This window comes from Primulina huaijiensis, chromosome 18, assembly GCF_012295235.1.
Source record: "Primulina huaijiensis isolate GDHJ02 chromosome 18, ASM1229523v2, whole genome shotgun sequence".
Classification (NCBI taxonomy): domain Eukaryota; kingdom Viridiplantae; phylum Streptophyta; class Magnoliopsida; order Lamiales; family Gesneriaceae; genus Primulina; species Primulina huaijiensis.
The window spans coordinates 5,071,329-5,095,834 of record NC_133323.1 but is presented as its reverse complement, the minus strand read 5'-3'; the positions used below and the strand labels follow the sequence as shown (position 1 = coordinate 5,095,834).

Genomic DNA, 24,506 nt, shown 5'->3' with positions numbered 1-24,506 from the left:
TTGAATATATATTGTGATTGTCGAAGATAGGAAAATATTATGGTGACTTATATGAAAAGATAAGATGCAAGCGTTTGTTTATCTTAGAAACAATGGAGTTCTATATTTAAAAAAAAAAAAAAAGCAAAAACTTGTATGAGACGGTTTCACGGTTCGTATTTTGTGAGACGTATCTCTTATTTAGGTCATCTATGAAAAAGTATTACTTTTTATGCTAAGAGTATTATTTTTTATTGTGAAATATCGATAGGGTTGACCCATCTCACAGATAAAGATTCGTGAGACCGTCTCACAAAAGACCTCTTCCATAAAAAAATGCAAGATCTTCACAAATTTATAGATATTAATTAACAAAAATAATTTAAATTAAATATATAAAAATTATAAAATTCATAAAAAAATAATATAATTTGTTTATAATCGTATTAAAAAACTGAAAAATAGAGTTGAAGAGTTCAAAAATTTTATTAGTTATATTTTAAAAATTAAAACAATCATTAAATAAAAATATTATAGTTATTGTGAAATAAAATTGGTGGACCATTCATATGTATTATCAATGACACATTATGATTTAAATTTTCTATGTATATAATATTTCCAACAATGTAAAATAAAAAAAATACTCGCAAAAACACCAGCAAACGTTAATAAATATATATATGAAAAAAATAATGTCACAAAAACAAAATGAAATATTAAAATAAAATATATGATGCTTCTTAGTTCATATTTAAAAATCAACTTCAACTTGTTATAAAAGTGATGTATTTATATGTAAAATAAAAGAAAAAATAAGATAGAAACATTATATATTTATTAGCAACCATGAAAAAATACATTCATTTTTGTAACTAGTTTTAGTAACGATAAAGAATCATTGGTAAATTGATGAATTCAATATGTATTAATGTTCAAAGTTATTTAAGATGGATAATGGATGACAAAAAAACCTACTAAAAAAACTATTTATTTAATTTGCTAACTTAAATGAACAATGATATATTCGAAAATTTACAATTAGAAATCATATGTTTATATATATATATGTGTGTGTATGTGTGTTTGTGTGTTTGATATACTAGATTTTTATTTGAATAATCGGGAAATGTAATGTGGAACTTTGATTGGTGGTTATAATGATTCAAAATATAAACTTATATTTAGAAAAATTAAATATAAGATTCTATCTAATATTTTTTTCCCCGAGAGACAGGTGCACCACCTACTTGACCTAGCAAAGGCCACCGAAGAAATTAAGTCACTGCGCCAAAGTGACAACTTATAGGTAAAACCTCATGCTTTACACTAGATTTTCACTTTTGCCTCTTACAAATCTTCGCTAAGAATGATTTCAAGACTGCCTGTACTTCCTTACTACGATGTGCATCAATGGATTCGGTTATCTTTTTGTAACTCTTAATCTCGTAGTCGAGATACACATCCTACAAACACGTATCAAAGATTGCGAAAAATATGAAAAGAAGCTCGGACATATCGACTCTGAGCAATTTTTACTTTTGGAAGCTTTGAGAGTCAGTAAGACCGCTAAAACAGTTAGAATAGTGCACAAACCAAAATTATGTGGAAGTATACCAAAATTGGCAATTGTCATATTTAGAGCCTGTGAAAAGTTATTTTTAAGTTTTGATATTACATCATTATAACGATCTATTTAAACTCGTCATATCAGTGATATCTAAATATCGATCTGAATTATGTTTAACTACATTATTGTTGTGGGTTTAAAGTGTCATAACCCAACTCTAACTAGTAAAAGTCCTAATTCGACCATGTAACTTTAGAATCTTAGTTGGATTAGCAAGCTCATGCAACTAATTATTGAATAAACTGGTGTTTAACCTAATGAACAAAATAAGTTGCTCTATCCCCCTCTCTACTCTCAAACTCGGTCGCCGCTTGCCACCATCGGAGACTGCCGCACGCTGCTGCTAGAAACCACCGATCGTCGCCGCAACCGCCACTGTCTCTATCTGAATCTCAACGTGTGAAATTTCTTCTAGTTTTCACTAGAAAACTAGAAGAGTAACTTATGATCCAGTTCTGAACCGGACAAGGAGATTCGTTCGTTTTGAGACACAAGAAGAGATATCTCCATTGTGCAACAATGCGATACACCAACACTAGCTAGCTATGATAATTCCTACACACTTTCTGTTAGCTTGCCATAAAGCAAGTCAAGTTGACCTCAAATTTTTTTGTGGCCTATTTGCCGTATAGTTATTGAAAACAAATCGCAAGAAGGTGCACAAGTAGTTTGAAGGCTAGATACACGAGTTAGAGTGTGAATAAATCTGAAGGGAGCGTCCAACGGATCATATGCATTTCACATATGGGCCTTCGACGCTCCTTTAGAGTGTAGCATCGAATAAATTCCTCGTCTCAAAGGTGTACTGATACGCGTGATTCTAATGTTGTGGGTCACTAGAGGGTTGTCTCCTGGCTTGTTTTGAGCCCATGAACAAGAGATCAGCCTCATTGTGCCTTTGCTCTAGATGCACACTTTTTACGTCCACAGTCATATTGTATATTAAGAGGAGACAAACAGTGACACTTCGAACTTTTCTGATGTTTCAATCTGTAATAAAACAGTGGTGGGATCAAACACCTCCCTTTTTACATCCTTTGATAAACAACATACATACACTTCTCTACTACAAATTTCCCCATCCTCAAACTCGACTAATGTGTACAAAAATACTACAAAAGGGACACTCTGAATCAAAACAATGTTGAAAACAAACTGTGTTGGACTGTAATTTTATCTATCAAAATCGATTCAAGATCGAAACCACTAACAAATGTTGCTAAGAACATATTATCTACTCGCTTTTCTTCTTAGGTTGTTCTTCCAAAACGAACTCCACGTATAAATTCTTTAGGGCTATCACCACAGTTGTCATCAAAGGCCCCATTATTGCTCCCTGCACAGCCATGACTAAAAGTCTTGCAATCGAACATAAAACAAAAAATTTCATAGCCATTTGTTCGAGTCTCATACGCGGAAAGGATGATACTAACTAGCAACACGAAAAGTTGTTTTTATTTAATTCCGGTAATATGGTTGATATCAGAGTGAGGTATCTTGCTGTAAACGAGAAGATTTAGCATATTAAGATGGAAAAAAAATTTGTTGGCCAGAAAACAAACAAATTTTTTTAGGATGTTTTCGTTAAACTGATCCAAAATAAACCGATATCCTCCATTTCGAGTCTTGAGCCTTATTTCCCAAAACAGAAAATAATAATGCCAATTAAGCTCAGCAGCATTTTCAAAATATGTAAACTTCTGCTGCCAAAGCCAATAATCGTTACATAAACAACAGACATAGCAGAAGGTCAAGTAATGGTTTAAACTGGAAGTTACCTCTAAAGCAGAGGAGAACAATGTCATCCCACCGATGATGCTGAGACCCGTAAGATAACCGCTGTAACCGGGAACATCCTCTTGAATTTCAGAAATTCCATATTCCATAAGCAACATATGTATAACGAACAAACTGATTGCTAACACATATCTTCCTTCAAGTACCAGCTGCAATGCTGCTGGAATAGTCGAAAGCCAAGCAGGAAATAACGGCAACAAGGAGCTAATGAATGCAAGCACAGTCGACATATACAAGAAATGTATAGAGAATAATCTAAATAGAAGCCAGGTCATACATCCTTGAAACAAAGCAATCTCAACTGTTGCTAAAAGAACCCCAGAGATAGCTTTGTCAAGCACCTCCACACATCGAGTTCTTGCAGACTGTGAAATGGGAAGCATACACATAACCTGTTCTGTGACTCCACCGGAATCTGATGTGATTAGATAGTATAAAACCCAAAAAAATACCATTGATTGCGAAATGAAGTTTAGTAGCTCTGCTGCACCGGAGACAATCGAACAACCAATCAAGAACATGAGCTTTGCGCTACCACCAAGAATAGATGTACTGCTAACTACTACACTCTGCATCACGTTCATTCCTTGAACAGCAAACCCTTTTGCCTTCTCCACGAGATCTTCTCGGGTAATCACCAATTCCCGGAAGATTGCGTCCACTTCTGTGTACATTTTCCCCCACTCTCGATCTCCAACTCTACTTTTCAGGCTCAAAAATTTATCAGCATAAGGGGATGGACTTATCAGAGCTGTGGAACGGGCGGAGGAGTTTCCAGAGGGAGTAATCACAAAATGCTTGATCCCAGTTACTAATTCAGTCATGTTATATTGCATTGCCAAACTATCAATCTGCTCCGAGACTGTCTCGTAAAACTTCGTAGAATACATATCCACCATTCCAGGTACATCATTTTCCTCCATCCATTTCTTAACGCCCATTTTCTCAGCATAATTACTCTCTTCCACGTGTGATTTTAGAGCAAATACAGCGTCTTTTCCCTCGACACCGATTTTATAAGAGAAGAAAATCATGCCAGCCAATGAGCCAACACTAATTCCAACAATCAACGCAATTGCTACTACTGTCTTCAATCTTTTCAATATCCCTCTAGTGAAAAAAGCACTGACCGAAAGGCGGCGAAAGCTATGGCTTCTCAATGTAGAAACTCTACTCATAGTTGACTCAACAGTAGTAGCACTAAACATGAATCCCAATGCAAGAAGGGACATAGACCCTATAGCACCAATTTGCTCATAAGCCATTACAAACAACCAAAAAGAAACAAGCCACTTCAACAACTTGTAAAATCCACTCTTCTTCATCCTTAAAGATTCAACCTTTTTCTTTCTCAGGGCAACCCGCAAAATGCCTTCTTTAATTTCAATAAGAGTCCCAACAAAAACCCTGAATATTGCCACAGGGATAGCCAAGGTTGTCTCCGTGAGGCCTAATTTTAACGGCTCAGTCCAAAAACCGACAAGGGTTTGTTGAATGCTTCTCAAAGGGATTGAACACAGAACAGCCCACAAAATCGGCCTCAAGAAATCTTCAAGAAGTTTGCAAACACCATAAAGAACAAAGATTGTGAACGCAAGCCCTGCGTGTGCCATGGTTATGTACAGCGCGAGGCGTACCTGAGGATCACTGAAGAGGGAATTCTGATGATTCACTGATACAGACGCTGCAGGTTCTTGGGACACCGACGCCGGCGCTTGGTCTGTCTGAGGCTTCCTGATAGATGCAGATCGGAACATTTCTTGCCACGGCGGAGAGCTACTGTTTGACCCTGATTTGGAGCCTGAATCGTATTCAACCAGCTCCATTATTTAACAATCTTTATCGATAAAGAAAACGAAAGCGAACAAATAACAAAGCTCTCTCTGCCAGTATCTTGAAAAGTCTTGTGTTTTGGATTCAATTCGGAGTAAAGGTCATATTTGGTAGGAAGGAGGAGAGAGCTGACACCGTTGGGCCCTGTATATTGATATCGTAAAAAGTCACAGGATACAGAGCCTGCCTGTATACATGGCGAATACATACAACACAATTATTATGGTAAAGAATATTTCCCAGATTAACAGCTGGATTCAGAAAAAAGTTTATGGGTTTATTCCTTTATAATTCCCGCTGCAGCAGCACAATGTTCCATGTATGTAATTAATTTGCGACTGATTCTGTGGATAAAAAGCTTATCACAAATGATAAGTCCAACGTGGGGGCCAATCAGGGAAGGTGTCGGCTGAGAGCCGGAAAAGGACACATTTATTGTGGGCCAAAGCTCGCGTAACTTGCTGCCACCCGTTGTTCCTTCAATCTGTAAATTTCGACGAACCCGAGATGTTTTATATATACGGTGTCCAGTGTATGCGATACATGTTTACACAGTTGGAATGATTATAAGTTATTTTTGTATATGTTTTTTTTATTATCATTATGAATTATATCTAAAATTTTAATAATATAGATATATAAAGATAAATAAATATTTTTATAAATTTAAAAAAAATGGTTAAGATATGTTACACCAAATATACACAAAGTTAATTATTTCAAGACTCTATTATTTTATAATATGATGTAGATAATATAAATATTATGACATGTAAAAATGCAAGTTTTTAAGAATATGTGAATGACCATATCCCCCCAAATAATGGCACCGAAATTTTTTTTGGACACATCGAACTGACAGAATCTTATTTATATTAAAAAAAATTAATATAATAGCTGAAATAATTAAATAAAATGGAATTTTTTTTAATAAAAAACGAAGAACTATTTTTACTTCCGTTTCTATGGCATAATAAAATTCTATTAAAATTTTGTGATAATTGTATGACCCAACAAATCCCAATTGTGGCTTAATAAATTTTTATTAAAAAGATTTAACGATATTACATTTTTTTTATAAAAATTCATTTTAACCGAACTTTTATAATAATAACCAAATAAATCGATTAAACCAAAATTTTTTTTGAAATAAAACAAACTCTACCGAGAGAAGGTGAAGGTGAATGGAACTATCCATTGTAAGAATTGAGTGAAATTTACCCAATTTCTTGGTGAGGCCTAAATGGTATGAGTAAAAGTAGAAGTGAATGAGATCTCAAAAGATCCGTGATATCCGACTTTTATAACAGTAGTTTTGACACATTCTTGAATAAAGCAAACTGTTTTACACTCGTTATTTTCTCCTATAATGTGTCGAAAATTGGCAGGATATTAAAAAAAAAAAAAAACATAAGTAGATTTAGTTTACGTTCTTCTTCTCATGATATAATATTAATCAGTTTTTTTTTTTGGGAACAGCCATGGATGTGGAGATCTGATAGTAGTTGATCTGCTATGGGCTTATTTAACTCCGTGTTGGGACAACACTCCAGAAGATTAATCAAAAGAAAAGATAGTGATGCAGGGGAAGCAGGTTTGGTCCCTTCGGTTTCCAGTCTGTTGCCTTTTGTAAATGTATCATTTACCTGTCATCTGAAATCCTGGTTCTAGTCTCTTTCTCATGAATAAAGAGTTAATGTTTAAAGAACATTTGCATAATGCATGACAGGTCGTGCATTGGAAGAACTCAGAAGTTCGCTGTATAACGAGCTTCGGACTTCAGAAGGAGCCAAGCGCCAACAACAACGTTTCTGTGGACCGGTTGTGGCAATGACATTCAACTTCATGGTTGCTGTTGGTATAATTTTAGGAAACAAACTGGTATGCCTTATATTCCTCAATTTCTTGTAATTATTCCTCTGCCTCCAGTAATGCTGTAACCAATTGTGTTTTAATCACACATACTTCGTCCACCGTGTACAGGTAATGGGAAAAGTTGGATTCAGTTTTCCGATCTTTTTGACACTGATTCACTACTCTGTTGCTTGGGTTTTACTAGCCGTTTTTAAGTCTCTCTCCATGCTTCCAGTCGCCCCTCCTTCCAAAACGACGCCTTTTTCCTCATTATTTGCTTTGGGTGCCGTCATGGCTTTTGCTTCCGGGCTTGCAAACACAAGCTTGAAGTATAACAGGTTCAAAAATCACTATTAGGCTACTTTTCATAAACTTTAACTTTAAGGTAAGTTTAAGGTAAGTGATTCCTAACATGGTGTGGTGTCAGAGGCAAAAGTGTTGATAACATGCAGTATATTACAACTTTGAAACTTTTGATGACAATCACCTTTACGTTTTAATGGGCATTTATTGCAAACAAGCATGTGCATGGTTTTGAATATTTATTTTTGGGTCTATGTTCTCAGGTTTTCAGCTTATTAGCTAAAGAGTGTGTCAAACTATTAAATTATTGTCGAAAAGTTTCAATTTACATCGCAGTTTCTTGAAATAGTTTACCATCTCCTCATCCAGTTTTTGGTGCAGTGTTGGGTTTTACCAGATGGCTAAAATTGCTGTCACTCCAAGCATCGTCACTGCAGAGTATATTCTATACAGAAAGACGGTTTCTTTTAGAAAGGTGATCTTGATTCATTTACTGGTTAATTTTAAGTTGGATCCGGAAGATATTTATAGAAAAATCATGTGCAGGTAGTTGCTCTAATAGTCGTCTCATTCGGTGTGGCTGTCGCTACAGTTACAGACCTAGAATTCAATCTGTTTGGTGCATGTGTTGCAGTTGCCTGGATAATTCCAAGTTCCATCAACAAAATACTATGGTCTACTCTGCAGCAGCAAGAAAATTGGACTGCACTTGCGTAAGTACCTTCTGCAAATGTAATGACACAGATGTTACTCGAGAACAATAAATAACTTAATGTAGGTTGATGTGGAAGACGACCCCGGTGACTGTCTTTTTCTTATTAGCTCTTATGCCATGCTTGGATCCTCCTGGGGTATTATATTTCAAATGGGATGTCCAAAACATAACTGCAATTTTGATATCGGCTTTACTTGGATTTCTTCTGCAATGGTCTGGAGCTTTGGCACTCGGGTAAGTTCTATTTCTATAACCAACTCCAAAATCCATCTTTCCAAAGAAACGTGGAGGCCAAATCTAGGACAATACAGTACACATCTAGTGTTTGAACGGCTGAATTGTATTTGTGCAGAGCTACTTCTGCAACATCACATGTTGTTCTAGGGCAATTCAAGACTTGTGTCATTTTACTTGGAGGGTATCTAGTTTTTGGTTCTGATCCAGGATATGTGAGTGTTTTTGGGGCGGTTTCAGCTCTCTGTGGAATGTCAGTTTACACGTCTCTAAGTATGAAGGAATCAAGTGGGAAAGTGAGTAATCTGCTTCCAAACCAAAACTTAAGTTCCTTAAAACCGAAGAGCATTGAAGACAAAGAGGAGACACAGGGCATTGACAATAGCTTGGCTGCGGTTTAGGACTGTAAAATTATTTCCATTCCTTTTGTGTAGAGGGAAAGGGAAATTAATCAAAAATCTCGGGAGACTCTACATAGTTGACTAAATTATAGTTTTTGTACAGAAAAAGCCTCAGATATTTTAAGATTTCAGACTATATCTGTTTGCCCATAATAAGATGTACCAGGAGTGCAATGAACTGATTAAAATGTAGTAGTGCTATATTATATTCAAGGTCGACTTGAATATAACAACTTGAGCGATTGAGCTCATTCGAGCACTCAACTCACATTTAGATCGAGCCTTTTGAGCTCGGAAAACTGGTAGCCTGAGATGATCTCTGAATTGGATGTACTTAAACCTAACTTCTACCTAGTTGTTTACGATCTATTTCTCCGCAGCTACAATAAGCCCATTATCATATACATCTTTTAACATCAATTTTGATTCAGAAAAAGTAAGCAGAAAGAAACAAGAATGAATTTCCATAACGAAAAATATATAAACAAAACCAACGTCCATTAAAGATATTAGCTATAGGCTATAGCATAGTCGAATAGTCAAAACTTCCAAAGACTCAAACCTAAGCAAAGCTTAATTTCTCTGCAAGAATGAAAGATCAATGACCGACCTTTGATGCCATGACACTGCTATCAACATTGGAGTTGTCAAAAATACTTTTCCTTTTCTTGGTTTGATCTTCCTTTTCTTGACGCTCGAAATACTTTTGAGCATGACTCGCGACTTGGGTTGGATTCCTTGTCAGCACGACGTATCTTGATATGCTCTTCCAATCCCCCTTTCCATATTTCTCCAATCCATGTAGAAATAACCTGTTTTTATTTAAAGGAAAAGATCAAATTGTCAAGAAAACAATAAATATCATGAAGGCGAACTTGTATCGCAAATATGTATTGGATTGAGGATTAGACACTCAGCAAATATGTATTGGATTGAGGATATTCAATGAATATGATTATTTTTCATAGCAAACAGAATGTAAAATTCATGACAAGATAAATTTCCTGCCGGCCAAACTACTTTGCACCATGGCTCTCAAAGAGTATGATGCATGCATAGAAAAAAACAACTAAAAATAATTTTTTTAGCGCAATAATAAAAAAATTTATTTTTGTACCTATGTTCGTCTTCAGTCCACGGTCTTGCAGCTTTTCTCTGCACCCCGATTTGCTTCTTCTCCGGGTTAGGGCATTTGGGCTGATCCTTATCTGCATATGCTGGCTCCTCAATCGACCCAGCCTCGATCGCCGCCACATCATCCAACAACACGACGTAGTGAAGTTCAACCTCCGCCGCCGATTTTGTCCCAACCTTTGCCGCGACTTTCTCCCATCGATTCGAGCAACCTTCCGGATAATCAACCAAACCCATTTCAAATTTCTTGTCTTCTTCCCAAATCCACGGCGAACCCTCCACATCAAAACCGCACTCACTCGTATTAACCATTTCCCCTCGTCGAAAAATCACCAGTAGATTCTGAATTTCGAAATGAACCCCATGATTTTGTACATAAATAAAAATCACTCTTTTTCCATTTCGAGAGATCGAATTATCGCGGATCTTCGGGTGAATTTCTTTTCAATTCATCCATATCGTGTGAACATCTGAGTCGCAAACCATAATAAGTGCAATACTGCAACAATGAAGAACGGAAAGCGAAAATAAATGGGTTTGATTGCAGTTTTTTATGAAACCACCACACTTGTGTCGCACTTTAAACGTGATATAAATGATCCGTTTGGCTGTCTACTCCTTTGCTTTCCTATTGTAAAATTACAGCTTTACGATGCAACGGACGAATTCAATTTCAATTTTTCATTCTCTGTTGTCGTGAAAAATGAAAAATAATCTCTTTTTCGATCTAATTTGACATGACTTTAAACGGACAAATTAGTTAAATAAATTCGATCTAATTTTTTTTTTTCTTTTTAAGAAAACGACATCCTCAAATACACTTGAAAATGTCATTTTTTTAAAAAAAGATTTGACCGATGTTTAAAAAAAATACAACAAATTTGGACAAAATTTTGTTTGTAAAAACTGTCTTATTTCATATAATCTTTAATGAAATATTTATAAAATTTGATTACTGATCACATTAGGAGTTTCACTCTTATTAGGATTCATAGTTATAATCCCATTAGAATTCCTTTATTTTCATTAATTAAAATTCTCATGTAGTATATATCATGCAAAGTCAGCTCTTGATAATNAAAATTTTAAATTAATTGTTAATTAATTAATTAATCAATTATAGACTCTTCTAAAATATTACATGAGAATCATGTACATATAGTAGTCAACACCATTATAGCCTCGATAGACGATTAGATACCGACGATGTATTGAGAGTACAAATCTTGTTCATATAATGAAAATTAAAAATTTTGAAAATCAAAAATTTCACTTATCAAATTTTTTTCAACTATTAGTTTTGTGAGTTTTTTTTTTTACCAAAACAGACAGTTATACTCTCATCACTTAATTAACAGTTAAGTTAACTTTTACAACTTCAAATACGTGAAATCAACTTATAGACTCATATATAAGCAATATGTTTGATCAATATCAAACTACAGTCGTTAAAGTCAACTGTTTGATTTGACTATCTCAACAAGAACATATAATCTGATACTTGTGTGACCTTCAATGGTTAAGAGATACGGCTAGTCATGAGTTCAAAAACTTCGTGTGATTCGTGATAACATTTATTCTTATTCGAGCTTACCTTAATTAGCTATATTCTTTTCATCAACATCTTGATCAATAATGTCATAACTCAAGCCTGATTGCACCGATCTAATATTGATAAAAGCGTTTAGCAGCAACGTCCCATAATCTCCTATGTATTACTGATAGTGTTTGCAAGAATATTAAGTTATGGTTAACGTGCAATATTATTTCTTCAATTCATATATCTCGATTGAATATGCAACCATTGGTTTTACCGGGAGTTGTAAATGAATTCGATAATGATGTGATATATTTTTGAGTAATAACAGTGATATGGTATGTGCAACTGAGGAAATACATTTCCAAAATGCACATGTCTTACTCTGGCCATATATTCTTTGCACTATTGACACGCCTGATCACATAAAATATATTCACCTATAGGAAAACGGTGATTCCTCAACTACAATATATTGGCACATATGTATTTCGAAATTACACCCATTCCCACTACCCGATGACCCTCAATAAAGTCGGTAAACGAATCAAAGTGCATGCTAGTACGTAGAGTTTTTACGTTGTCCCGGGTCAAATGATTAATGATGTACAACTATAACTGCAGACTATTTCACTCGATAAGTGATAATCACTTGGATATACCAGGGAGGGTTGTTCAATGCATCATCATATGATCATCCATATCTATGAATGAACATATTCATATCTTACCAATAAAACACGTCGTTTACATCACATATGTCAGTCTCAAACTCAAGTGAATTTTATCCTTATTTTAGGCGGCTAATTCAAACAGGAACATGTTTAGAATATACAGTACACTTCTTAATGATTTTTATGATCTTACGTTGAGAGACTTATTTAATGGTACCTTTTGCATATTAAAGGATTTTATTTATGCAGCTTGCATGTGTATACAAATAAAGTAAATGTCATAATTAGATAAAACCGTAAAAAATCAATAAAACTTAAGTAACAAGTTAGCTCGTTGGACATATAATCTAACAAAAATGCCAACTCTTCACGTCCATCTGTTGGTCTACCTCGGTCAACCACTTCTAATATAGAGTACTGCGAGCATACTGGGCATTCATGTGGTTTGCCTTCTGTAGACAGAACCAAACATCATATTCACACTCTCCTCCTTATCCGAAGCATCTTACAATTCTTTTGTGACAAAAACTTATGTAACACGATCTCACAGGTCGTATTTTGTGAGACAGATCTCTTAATCGAGTCATTTATGAAAAAATATTACTTTTTATGCTAAGAGTATTATTTTTTATTGTGAATATCGGTATGGTTGACTCGTCTCACAGATAAAGATTCATGAAAACGTTTCACAAGAGAGCTATATATATATATATATATTTTACTTAATCACAGTAGGTTCTTATATTTCAATTTAATTTTTAATTTTTTATTATATATTATTATTTTAGTAATATTCAATTTAATAAAGAATATAATATTTTCAAAGAAAATCGCGGAAAAAAAAAACCAAAAAAATGGCAAGGGGTGACCGTCCATCACTATAGTTGTTGTCCATCGTAAACCACCTTGGCTGTCAGCTACTTGATCCTCTTAGGCGCTGCTACGAATTCGATTGAACTCCCCTTAATTCGGAAACTGTGAATCATGGGCTGCGAGTCACCGTATGAGATCCACCAGACAGCCTACATAAAGCTGGTCCTCCATGCCTTAAAACACCGTACCTACGCAGTCAACGCCGTCCTCCTCGGCCGCTCCGCCGCCTTCGGGAATTCCGTCGAGATCATCGATTCAGTGCCGCTTTTCCACTCACAGATCGGCCTCCTTCCTCCCCTTGAAATCGCCCTTACCATGGTCAGTTGTTGAATTTAAAAGTGATTCCTGAAATTTAGGTTTATGTAACAATATTTTGAATGTGAATTAGATAGATAGAGGAGTATCATGGAGAAAAAGGCTTGAGTATTGTGGGATATTTTCATGCTAACGAGAGGTGTAATGATTTTGAGCTCGCTGGTGTGGCGAAGAATATTGGAGATCACATTACCAGATATTTTCCTCAGGCTGCTCTACTTTTGGTGGGTTTTATACTGGCACAAAAGTTGCTCGAAGCTTTAATTTTGTTCATTGATGAAGATTGAAGCTGTGAACTTTGTGAATTTTCAGTTGGATAATAAAAAGCTTGAGGCTTTACCACAGGGAAAGGATCGAAGCCCCGTGATGCAGGTGATTTTGTGTCAAATTTCTACCTGATTTGAACCGGATACTTGTTTTGTTCTGTTGGAGAGATGTTGTATTGATTTAGGTTACCAAATTTGATAGAGTGGACTGTTTTATATTGTGATCATTTTGCTAATAAATTAATACTGACCATAAATGTAATGTCTGAACCACAATTTACCATTGTTTTAATTGTAAGGTAGATACTAGATAAACCTTGAACTACTTGTTGCGCATACGCCGAAAGAGCCGTTGTTACTCGGAAGAAACGAAACTTACTGGAGAAAATATTTCGAAAAGTCATCTAAATTATAAAGAAAGGGGCCTTTACATCGTACTTATCCTTCAGAGACCAAGTAACCTAAAATAGGTGTTGATTTTAATATCTAATAATAATGATTTTTTTGTAGCAGTTGCAACAAAATAACTCCTTTAGTCTGCCAAAGAATTTCCTCTGATGTTTATGTTCAAATGTTATCTACCTTGGTTAGTCTGGTTTCACATAGTCCTTGTTTGGATATAGGAGCTGTATTTCAAAAAATCATTTAATTAAGCTCGAATCAAATGATCGTTTTATTTTTTTCATTTTTAAAAAGAAACAGTTCTGTTGTTTGGATGCAATATTCAAAAGAGTTTTTCTTTCATTTTTCAAAGAGAAGTTTGAGGAATATTGCAGAAACCACATGTTCTGACTTCTGAAAAAACGTTTCAGAGAGTTATGTCCGAATATTAGCTTTTTGTAAGTGATATTTTAAAAAATGCTTTTCATGAATGCGCTTGTCTATCACAACACATTCTCCACATATATACTGCCGTTTGAGTTTTCTTTGACGGATAGCCTTGTTAAGTTTGTGTAATTTTTTATTATAACCTCTTTCTCCATCTAACTTATTCACTAAGTTAGCGATAGACTGGTTTGAGGTTTTTTGAAAAGGCTTTTAGATTTATCAAGCGACACCATATGATGCATCTCATCCAAGGTGGAATTTGACTTGAGCTGATAAATCATCTCATAATTTTTAACAATCCCGAGTATGTTTGTGATTTAATTTTTGTTGATTTAGAGCTGGTTCGGCTACGCTTATCTTAGACATCTTATAAGTTGTCGAACAACTTAGAATTTGTTTTGAATAGTTTATAAACTTAGCCAAGCAGGCTCTTAGACGAGAATATCTTCTTGATATGGTTTTATTATGCTAGGATGCATTATGTTAAATTTTTTATGTTTATTCAAAACTAGTACAACTAACTAATTAGCAATTTAGCATGGACATGTTCCTGCTTTAGTTTTGCTATTTGAACAGGGTTATATTATTAATATACTGAAGGACAATTACAGTTCTGCTGGGGCATACTAAATGGAATTTTTGTTGAGCGAATTTTCATCTTAATTAACATTTCAAACGAACACTGTGTTTGTGTTGGAAAAAGTTTGAGAGTGGAGAGGAAATCTATTGTTATCGATGACTTTCACTCTCTTGGCTTCATTATGATTCTCCCATCTTTAAACTTTTGTGATGATCTAGTTGAAGCATCTCGACAAATGGCCTATTGTTGTCATTGGTGATTCTACATGTTCAATGAAAAATTCACCACGAGCAAGGAAATCGGTGTTATCCTTTTGAATGTGGCGCTTTCAATGTTTTTGTGTTTTTCTTTGCCCCTTGCATGAAGCTGCACCACCAATTTTCAACTACTATATTTAATCTTTCATGGTATATAGTTTACATTATGTTGACCTACTGTTGTCATTGGTGATTCTACTAGTTCAATGAAATATTCACCATGAGCAGGAAATTTCCTTGCTTGAAGCTTCTTCTTATCCATATTGCTATCCACCCAAACATACTCCTTAGAGTTTGTTCAATTATTCTGTGTCCCTCTATCTTCCTTAGCTCTACTCGAAGGATGCATCTAAAAATTGGAAGCTAGCTGGACCAGATGGAAGCAATCACCTTACTCTGAAGGAACCATCAGCAAACATTGTCCTTTTGGATTACATCTCCTCTGAGAAATGGAAGGACATTATCGACTTTGAAGACCACCTGGATGATATCAGCAAGTAAGAATAATTTACTACTCCTGTGCACCATCCATTTGAGTGGATGTTTTTATGGGATATCTTATGGAACTTAACGCCTTATTCTTCGACAGGGACTGGCTGAATCCAGACCTTTTCAAATAAGGTCATCGATTTTAAGTACCTTCACTTGGAACCGACGAGTGGGCCGTCTACTTCTCATTATTTACTTGGTTCCTGCTACTGAGCTTTTGGCAGACTAAATGCTAGTTTTACTTTTAGTAAAATTCTGAAACTTTGTATTCTTGTTACATCTGTTTTTGTTTCCATTATTGAAAGGGATCATGTCATCCAGTTTACATGGTTTTGAGAATCAGTTTTCTTTAGGCGTTTTATATTGGCTATTTGATAGAATTAAGATTAAGGACTCTTTTAGGAAATAAATTCTGGTGAAATCATCGGAGAACATTTTGTAAAATAAAACTGATTTTCGAGAAATAATTATTTTTCCTAACAAAATTTTCAGGTTTAAAATTTGACTTGTAATTCATATGATTCCACAAAATTAAATTCGAGACAAAATATTGAGTTTGAGGCTCAATCGTAACAAAATATTCAATCTTCCGACTAAATTTTTTTTAAAAGTTTATAAGACTTACATATTTTTTTTTTAAAAAAATGTAGGGCTTATTTTTCTTCAAGTTACCATTAGCATCACTTCAAAAAATGTCGTTTGAGAAAATAAATTATTGACAGCATCACACAGAAAACTTATTTTTGAATTGGATTAAAAAAATTAAATTGAATTTATCTATTAAATAATAAACAATCCTTATAATTTAAATTCAAATTCTTAAAAAAAAAACCTAAAATATCATATGGAAAGCTGGGCTAATCTCGCGATTCATGAACTCATACAAGGGCACTTCAGTCTTTCCGTCCTTCGTTTCGACCTGCATGCCTAAAACCCTCCTCTTCGCAATTTGGGTCGCTGCTCTCTTTTCACTTCCAACCCACTGTGTATTAAAAACTTTTCTTCTACAAAGTACTCCACAATCTTCGTCCATCTCTCCGCTGTTGGGACCTCAGAATCTACCTGAGGTATTGTAATATTTACTAAAGTTTGGAACTTTGTGTTTGTCTCTTACTTATTTTCCTGTTGTACAAAAACTGGTAGTAATTCTGGAGTTTGAAAGGTTTTATGTGTTTGCTAATTTATTCAAAATGACTTTTTTTGGTTGATATTGGTTCTTCATTGAGAAGTTATGGATGGAGCAATAGGAATTTTCCTTCTTTGACTGCATACTTGTGTTTTGCGACCTTACAGATTTATGGCGGGTCCTAAATTCAATAAGAAGACGAAGGGAGCGAGAGCACCTAATCACCCTCCCAGGAAGAAGCTGAAAGCAGATTTTCCGCTGGCCAAAGAACCTAGGAAAGAGGACTTGCTTAGTGATTCTGATGTCATGGATGAAGAAACGGAGAAGATCCAAGAATCTGGTAAGGAAGAACAAGAAGTGGACACTGATTCAGATATGTCATCGGAAGGAGATGACCCATTTGCTGATGACATTCTCCAAGGAAGTGATGAAGAAGGTAATGGCATTTCTAAGTGGTTGTTCGGTATTGTTCCCTTTATTTTAATTTGGTATTCATATGCCTCTTGTTTTTAGAGGATGGCTCTGATGAAGATTCAGATTCTGATGCTTCCGACATCGAGAAGAGAGCAAGAGCTATTGATGAGGAAAAGGCACAGGAAGAGGAAGACGCCGAAGCTGAATTGCAGCTTAATATTAAAGAAGAAGCTGATGAATTTAGATTACCGACTGAGGGGGTTAGTGAATAGGTTCTTACGCCCTTTCTTTGCTTGGAAAATATCTTCTCAAGTTAGTACTGGCAATTGGCTTTAAAATATTTTCCACATTTAATTTATAGTTTTTTCTACACAGGAGCTCGAAGAAGAAGCACATAGACCTCCAGATCTTTCTAATCTCCAGAGAAGGATAAAAGAGAGTATGCATGATTTTAAATATGTAGAAGTATGGCTTGTTTAGTTTCTCATTATTGAACTGATGTGGTGTGTGATTTGTTTCAGTTGTGCGTGTGCTTTCAAATTTTAAGTCATTGAGGCAAGAGGGGAGAACACGGAAGGATTATGTTGATCAATTGAAAATTGACTTACGCTCTTACTATGGTTACAATGAGTTTCTGATCGAGGTTTTAGTTGAGGTGACTTTTCTATTCTAAAACAATTGTTGTTGTTGTGCCTGTTTTTCTTCTATTTAGTTTCTTGGGATAATTTGCATGTGCTTGTTGAATTTTTTGATTTGCGCTCTTCAGATGTTTCCAGTTGTTGAACTCATGGAACTTATAGAAGCTTTCGAGAAGCCTCGGCCTATATGTCTTCGAACAAACACTTTGAAGGTAATAAGGATGGTTGTTACAGTTTTCTATTCTGAAATCTTTTTTAATCACCAAAGTTTAACAAATTGCACCCTGATGATTTTTTTATTGGAATTTAGACTCGTAGGAGGGACTTGGCTGGTGTTCTTTTGAACAGGGGAGTCAACCTTGATCCATTGAGCAAATGGTCCAAAGTAAGAGTCACCATGTGTTGTGGATCATTCTTTTTTATCACTCTGTAATTTTGAAGGATAAAAATTTGAATGACTACATAACATGTTTGTAGGTAGGATTGGTTGTGTATGATTCACAAGTCCCAATTGGGGCCACTCCAGAATATATGGCTGGATACTATATGGTATCTTCAGGTTCTACAGTTTCCAACTTTAGTTCATGTTGTCGAATTTATAAAACTAATGATTTTGCTACCGCCAGCTCCAAAGTGCTAGTTCATTTCTGCCTGTAATGGCCCTTGCTCCTCAGGAAAAAGAACGAGTTGTTGATATGGCGTAAGCATTTGTTATTTGTGGAATGATTTTTTTCCTAACTCCTCTGTTTTTTTTTCCATGACCAATTAACTAATTCCTCCAGTGTTCGCTTCAACTTCTCTGGTTTATTATATTCACTGACTTCCTTTTTTCTCCTGCTGTCCTTTTCTTCTCGCTTGAATTCACTCATTTATGGGATGCCATGCAACTGTGTTATTCTTTCCTGACTTATTTTTGTACATTTACAGTGCAGCTCCTGGTGGCAAAACAACCTATATTGCTGCCCTAATGAAAAATAGTGGCAAGTAACTAATAGACTCTGCCTCCAACGGTTCTTGTGATGTTTCCCTTTTTTTATACTTTAATTAACTGCTTACATTCAGCTTTCTGTAAAATATTCGAACAACCTATGTCAGAGTTCAATTTTTGTTCTCTCTCTTTTTGTACATTGCCAATCACTTCCGGTCATCTTCCTTTATTATTTTTCTGGAAAATAGGCTCTTCTAAATTTTCTCAAAAAACATTATTTCAATTTTTATAGTTTAAAAAGAATTGTGTCCTATCCTTGTCATGCATTGTGCTACTACTAGTCACCTTCATTCCCATAAATATATCATCAAAAGAAACAAGTCTTTTCCAATATTTATGAAACATTTTTTAATAATGCTAGGATGTCTGTGTTACTTAACTTTTCAATTTTTGGAATTGTTATCAATAGTACGGCAGTGCACCAACCCCATATACAGCTTTTGTATTGTGAACAACATTGTAGATACATTATAGTGATTATGTTTCTGATAGTTCTACAATGCAATTTTTCCTCAAAAAGGTATCATTTATGCAAATGAGATGAAGGAATCTAGAATCAAGTCACTTACTGCAAATTTACACCGGATGGGAGTAACAAACACCATTGTTTCCAACTACGATGGGAGGGAGGTAAGGATCTTGATTTGTTTTTCCATATTCTTTTGGTGAAAAATTTCATGTTTATTTGTTAAATTTGTTTCTTTTCTGTACTTCACTACCTTCGCTTTGAACTAGAAAGTGGTTTTCTTTTTTAATATAATCAATGTCTCTTACCAGTTTCGGCCAAATGCTTGCAATTAATTGATTATATAATCCCATTCTGACGTCTTGTTATGGTTCCTATTTGAATTTTTTTTAATGATTTTCAAAAGTGTCTTTCCATTTACTGCAGTTTTTTGCTAGTTATCATTTGCCAAACATTCATCTGAACGTGCTGTTCGAATTTTCTAACATCAATGACATTCTTCTGGATATAAAAGATTTGTTTCTCTTCCTGCATCAATGTAGATGCCCAAAGTTCTTGGAGTCCGCAGTGTTGATAGGGTTTTGTTGGATGCTCCTTGCAGTGGTACTGGGGTATGCAATCCAATTTAATAGAAAAATTTTCAGTGAGTTTTTTTTTAAGTCGTTAGCATGAAATTTGGTTTAATTTATGTTTGTTATAGGTTATATCTAAGGACGAGTCTGTGAAGACCTCAAAAAGCGAGTTAGATATTCAGAATTGTGTCTATCTGCAAAAGGTACATCATTCTCATGCTCTCACTCGGAGACTCATACTTCAGCATCCTCCTATAAAGATGACCTACGATATTAAAGGCGGAAAAAACACTATTTTGGTCCCTATTTGTTATGCCTTGAACACATTTAGTCCTTATAAATTCTATGACGACATTTTAAGTCCCTAAACTTTTAGGACTGTAAAATTAGTCCCATATGTTAAATTAACGTTAATGTTAACGGCAAATTAAAGGTTGTAATTTCTCGTTCTCCTTCACCTTTCTACTGCCTTAACACCACCAACGCCACCCCACTTTTCTCTCCTACCGCCATCGTCATTCCCCTAACGTTGCATTTGAGATCCTATACTAATCTGAGTAAGATCATAAGTTTTATTGGTGCTAAGTTCATTATTACACAGACCGAGGGTGGTTCTTTGTGTTCGAAATTTGGGACTCTTGGTCGTTTGAGATTCATCGCTTTCGTTACAGTCTCTTTTTATGATGGTTTGTACTGGTATTTGGGCTCCTACAGCCCAGTAGTTCGTTCACATCTTACAACTTTAAGGTTGATGCAAGGTGTTTGAGTCATTTTCACAGACATTTTGTTGCTACTTGCACTCCAGGGCAATGAGTACGAAAAAGAATAAGCTTGTTCAAAATTGTTTTGGTTGACTGTTGACATTAGGTTGCACCTAATGTCTCTGTTGAAGATGTTGAGTCCATTCCAGTGTTTCAAAAATGTTTAGTGTTTGTGATTTCATCTTTATGTTTCTCTTCGCTCACCTAAATTTGATAGGACTATGGGAGCTATTGATACAACCTTCGTTGACAATGAAAAAGCATGGGCTGATAACTTGGATGGTTTGTATTTGTATCTAAAAAATTGGAAGTAAAACTAAAATTTAAGAAATTTCGAGAAAACATTTATCGTTTTTTAGTCTTGGAAATTTGGTTTGAAGGTGGGGGTAACTTGCAAAATTAGATAAATGTTTGATTGAAATCTGTTTGTTTTATTTGTTAAGTTTAATTGAGATCATTTTATGTACTGAATATTGAGTTTAAAGATTGAAACTTTATTTTATCTTAGTGCAGCTTGTTATGTTGTGATAGTTTAATCATGGTTAGACTAGATTATTTTTATAAAAATAATACAATAAATTGAGTTTGAAGATAGCTCACAAACAGTTTGTAATAGACTTGAAATGATGCTTGATGTTTCCTTCAGCAATTTTCTGTTAATAGGAATTTGATTTCGTAAAATACAATTAAGATAAATTATATTTGAAGGTGACATTTTTATTATCTAGTTTATTGTAGTGTTTCTAAATTATGCCTTGTTAATTCTGAGATACTAGATTGAATTAAGCTTTGGTAAATTCGTCATGTAGCCGATGATGTAATTTCATATTTATAGTCCTAGGCTTTGTTGCAGCGTATTAGCGATAAATTGTTACGTCCTTGGGAGAGCTGAAATATCGATCAATATAACATTAAACACTTTAAAGAATGTGATGAAAAGAGCTGGAAATATATTGAATGAGAAATGATGAAAAAGATTCCAGAGTTGCCTATGTACAATATTCTTCCACTATCCCTAGCACTAGGTTAGTCCATGTGTAACAACAATCAACAAAACAGAATACTAACTCCGTCTCTCTCATATTATATTCCCATTCCCTTCATGGGCCTTCTTAATTCTCTAGACTTGACATTCTTGATAATGGGCCTGTCATCTTTTCTTAAGTCCACTTCCTTTGGCTTCGTAACATAAATAACTGAGCTATAGTTGCTATAAAAATTGTGAAAATGTTACAACCTAATTTTTGTTTCTATCCTTTTGGTTTTATTAAAAGAGTTAGTACCATGTGCCAAAAACATAACCCTGCCAGTAAGGCCTATTTTTATAATCTTTTAAAAGTTGAGGGACCAAAGCTGTAATTGTAAAATGTTTAAGGACTAAAAGTGTTTTAAGTTGTAAAGTTTGAGGCTCAAAAGACTGACTTTACCTATTAAATGTTGATGTTGAAACCATGTATCAGAATTTAATTTAAGGAAAAGACCGCCTTCGTTTAGAATCTAGTGCTTCCTTTCTGCTTTTGAGGCCCAACTATACTACCTAAATATGATTGTTCATTTTTGGGTTAGTTTTCAATTTAGTAATTTTATTGTTCCTTTAAATAGTTATCCCTTAACATCACATCTATTTCCATGAACAAAGTCCTTTCTTTTGTTCTCAGATGATCTTTAAGATTTTACTGATTTCACCTGCCGTTTATATTTCAACGAGGAGCTGCAGACTGTCAATCCTTTTTTACTATTTTTAATGCTGTTTTCTGAATGTTAGCTTCATGTTAAATTTTCCTTGGCAGCAATTAATACTCGCAGCGATAGATATGGTGGATGCTGGCTCGAAATCAGGAGGATACATTGTTTACTCAACATGCTCCATTATGGTTGCTGAGGTTGATAACTTTTACGAGTCTTGATAGTCTTCCATGGTACCTGCTTCTTGTTTCTCAAATTCGAAATCTGCAGAATGAAGCTGTCATTGATTATGCACTCAAGAGGAGGGATGTCAAACTTGTGCCCTGTGGCCTTGATTTTGGACGTCCAGGGTATTATCTGTTACTTCTTTTCTTAACTAATGGAGAAATGAATGTGTGATCTGACAATTTTTTTCTATTCCAGATTCATTCGATTCCGGAGCCATCGTTTTCACACCTCTTTGGAGAAGACACGGCGATTTTATCCTCATGTTCACAACATGGATGGATTTTTTGTTGCTAAGGTGTGCCTCATAAGTCATAACCGAACTCAACCATTTTATTCAAATGTTGTTAACATGGAGCTGGTTGTTCTATGCTCCCGAGTCCTAAACCCTATGAAACGGCCATCAAGTATTCATGTTATGGTTTTGGTCCAAGTATTATAGTAACTGGGAATATTTAAAAAAAACAATTAATGAGCTCAAATTTTCTCTTTATTTGTTTGATGCTTATTTGTTGGTGAAATGCCTCCGTCGTATTTGTTTTGACTTTTACCTGCTCGTTCGTTTGCGTTCCTTGTTTCATTTTTTTCTTATGATTTCTTAAATATGCTATTGCTTCAAAACTAACTACATCAGTTGTATCTCATTTTTCGCTTGCAGCTGAAGAAAATGAGTAATTCAAAGCCAACTCAACAGCCATCTGAACCATCAGGAGAGGTGGAGGAAGAACCGGAGTTGATCGATGCCAATGGTGTCGAAGGAGATGTCCAGCAGGAGCAGGAGCAGGAGCAGGAGCAGGAGAAAAAAGACAATTCCAAAGTGAACAAAAAAGTTTATAATGGTTCTGTTAAAAAACCACGAAAGGAGGGGAAAAAATATGTCCATGAGGGGGGTGAAAAAAAGAAACCTTCCTCTAGGGAGGAGATTTCAAAAACCAGGTACCAGTCAATGGCGGTGAGGGGTGAAAAAAGGAAACGTCCTTCTAGGGAGGAGATTTCAAAAACCAGGTACGGGCAAAGGCGGAGAGTGGTGATGTGTATTTTTTTTTGTTGAAGAATTATAAAGAGTGATCTGAATGCTGCGTATGTGAATCTTCGTATCTGCATGTATATGTGTTTTAGCGTTGTCTTTCCTGATCTTCTGTGGCCAACATTTGCAGAGAAGAGAAGAGAGTAGCTTTAAGGGAGACCAAGAGGAAAGCTAAGGTTGCAAACAAGAAGTAGAGGGTGGATTGAACCATTTTTCTTGCTTTCTTTACCTTGTCACCTATTTTAAATATATGCATCGACATGTCTGTTGTATGCTTTATTTTATTAGGGAAAATGTATTTTTGTTCCTTACATTTTCTTTTTGAGAGAAAAAAACATTTGAGTTTGTGATAATGATATCTGAATTGGTATTGTTATTTGAGATTAAGATATGTTGCTATTAACATAGAGATATAAATTTTGAATCACACATTATCTAACGATGTTGATCTGATATTCAGAAGTTCCTTGGAACAAATTAAAATCAACCACATCTCTTTTATCCTTTAAAATTTTCATCTATATTAAATATTTAGAGTGAGTTTCATGTAAGACCGTCTCACGGATCTTAATCCGTGAGACGAGTCAATCCTACCCATATTCATAATAAAAAGTAATACTCTTAGCATAAAAAGTAATACTTTTTCATGGATGACCCAAATAAGAGATTCGTCTCACAAATACGATCCGCGAAATCGTCTAACAGAAGTTTTTGCCAAATATTTGATATCCTCTTGTATCTTGATATTATAATATTTATATACAAATTAAAAACTATCTCATTTGTTTAAAAAGAGAAAAGAGAACACTATAATTATGCGCCATATTTTTTAGAAAATGTTCTGGAAAAATAACACAAACTATATAATATGGGTACCCTGTTCTAATTTCCCATGTGGTACGTG

The 24,506-nt window shown here is 34.9% G+C and overlaps 5 protein-coding genes across 8 annotated transcripts; 3 read left to right on the top strand and 2 right to left on the bottom strand.

Moving 5' to 3' along the window:
* Window positions 1–2,564: 2,564 nt before the first annotated feature.
* On the bottom strand, window positions 2,565–5,544 carry LOC140964462 (uncharacterized). The gene is made up of 2 exons (XM_073424275.1): window positions 3,388–5,544; window positions 2,565–2,945 (listed from the first exon to the last, which is right to left on the bottom strand). The coding sequence occupies exons 1-2, from the start codon at window positions 5,230–5,232 to the stop codon at window positions 2,844–2,846; spliced, it is 1,947 nt and encodes a 648-aa protein (XP_073280376.1). The 5' UTR covers window positions 5,233–5,544; the 3' UTR covers window positions 2,565–2,843.
* An 861-nt stretch (window positions 5,545–6,405) lies between these two features.
* Window positions 6,406–8,902, top strand: LOC140965239 (nucleotide-sugar uncharacterized transporter 2). Of its 4 annotated transcripts, XM_073425381.1 has the most exons (8): window positions 6,406–6,485; window positions 6,733–6,833; window positions 6,969–7,120; window positions 7,223–7,431; window positions 7,766–7,871; window positions 7,943–8,109; window positions 8,175–8,345; window positions 8,464–8,902. In XM_073425381.1, exons 2-8 carry the CDS (start codon window positions 6,755–6,757, stop codon window positions 8,744–8,746), a joined length of 1,167 nt encoding a protein of 388 aa, XP_073281482.1. In that variant the 5' UTR covers window positions 6,406–6,485; window positions 6,733–6,754; the 3' UTR covers window positions 8,747–8,902. The 4 variants fall into 4 exon arrangements, with proteins under 4 accessions (XP_073281482.1, XP_073281480.1, XP_073281484.1 ...); XM_073425379.1 differs by lacking the exon at window positions 6,406–6,485 and having other exon boundaries at window positions 6,506–6,833; XM_073425383.1 differs by lacking the exon at window positions 6,406–6,485 and having other exon boundaries at window positions 6,506–6,833; window positions 8,219–8,345; window positions 8,464–8,756.
* A 205-nt stretch (window positions 8,903–9,107) lies between these two features.
* Window positions 9,108–10,511, bottom strand: LOC140965240 (transcription factor SRM1-like). The gene is made up of 2 exons (XM_073425384.1): window positions 9,864–10,511; window positions 9,108–9,558 (listed from the first exon to the last, which is right to left on the bottom strand). The coding sequence occupies exons 1-2, from the start codon at window positions 10,190–10,192 to the stop codon at window positions 9,345–9,347; spliced, it is 543 nt and encodes a 180-aa protein (XP_073281485.1). The 5' UTR covers window positions 10,193–10,511; the 3' UTR covers window positions 9,108–9,344.
* Window positions 10,512–12,955: 2,444 nt separating this feature from the next.
* Window positions 12,956–16,058, top strand: LOC140964959 (ER membrane protein complex subunit 8/9 homolog). Its single transcript, XM_073424962.1, has 5 exons — window positions 12,956–13,282; window positions 13,357–13,503; window positions 13,592–13,651; window positions 15,541–15,707; window positions 15,800–16,058. Exons 1-5 carry the CDS (start codon window positions 13,076–13,078, stop codon window positions 15,828–15,830), a joined length of 612 nt encoding a protein of 203 aa, XP_073281063.1. The 5' UTR covers window positions 12,956–13,075; the 3' UTR covers window positions 15,831–16,058.
* Window positions 16,059–16,607: 549 nt separating this feature from the next.
* LOC140964407 (26S rRNA (cytosine-C(5))-methyltransferase NOP2B-like) lies at window positions 16,608–23,919 on the top strand. The gene is made up of 18 exons (XM_073424169.1): window positions 16,608–16,771; window positions 16,993–17,261; window positions 17,339–17,499; window positions 17,615–17,678; window positions 17,761–17,894; window positions 18,006–18,089; window positions 18,188–18,262; window positions 18,355–18,426; window positions 18,504–18,577; window positions 18,805–18,857; window positions 19,386–19,495; window positions 19,874–19,942; window positions 20,032–20,106; window positions 22,455–22,547; window positions 22,621–22,700; window positions 22,774–22,873; window positions 23,234–23,580; window positions 23,733–23,919. Exons 1-18 carry the CDS (start codon window positions 16,623–16,625, stop codon window positions 23,794–23,796), a joined length of 2,073 nt encoding a protein of 690 aa, XP_073280270.1. The 5' UTR covers window positions 16,608–16,622; the 3' UTR covers window positions 23,797–23,919.
* The last annotated feature ends 587 nt before the right edge of the window (window positions 23,920–24,506 follow it).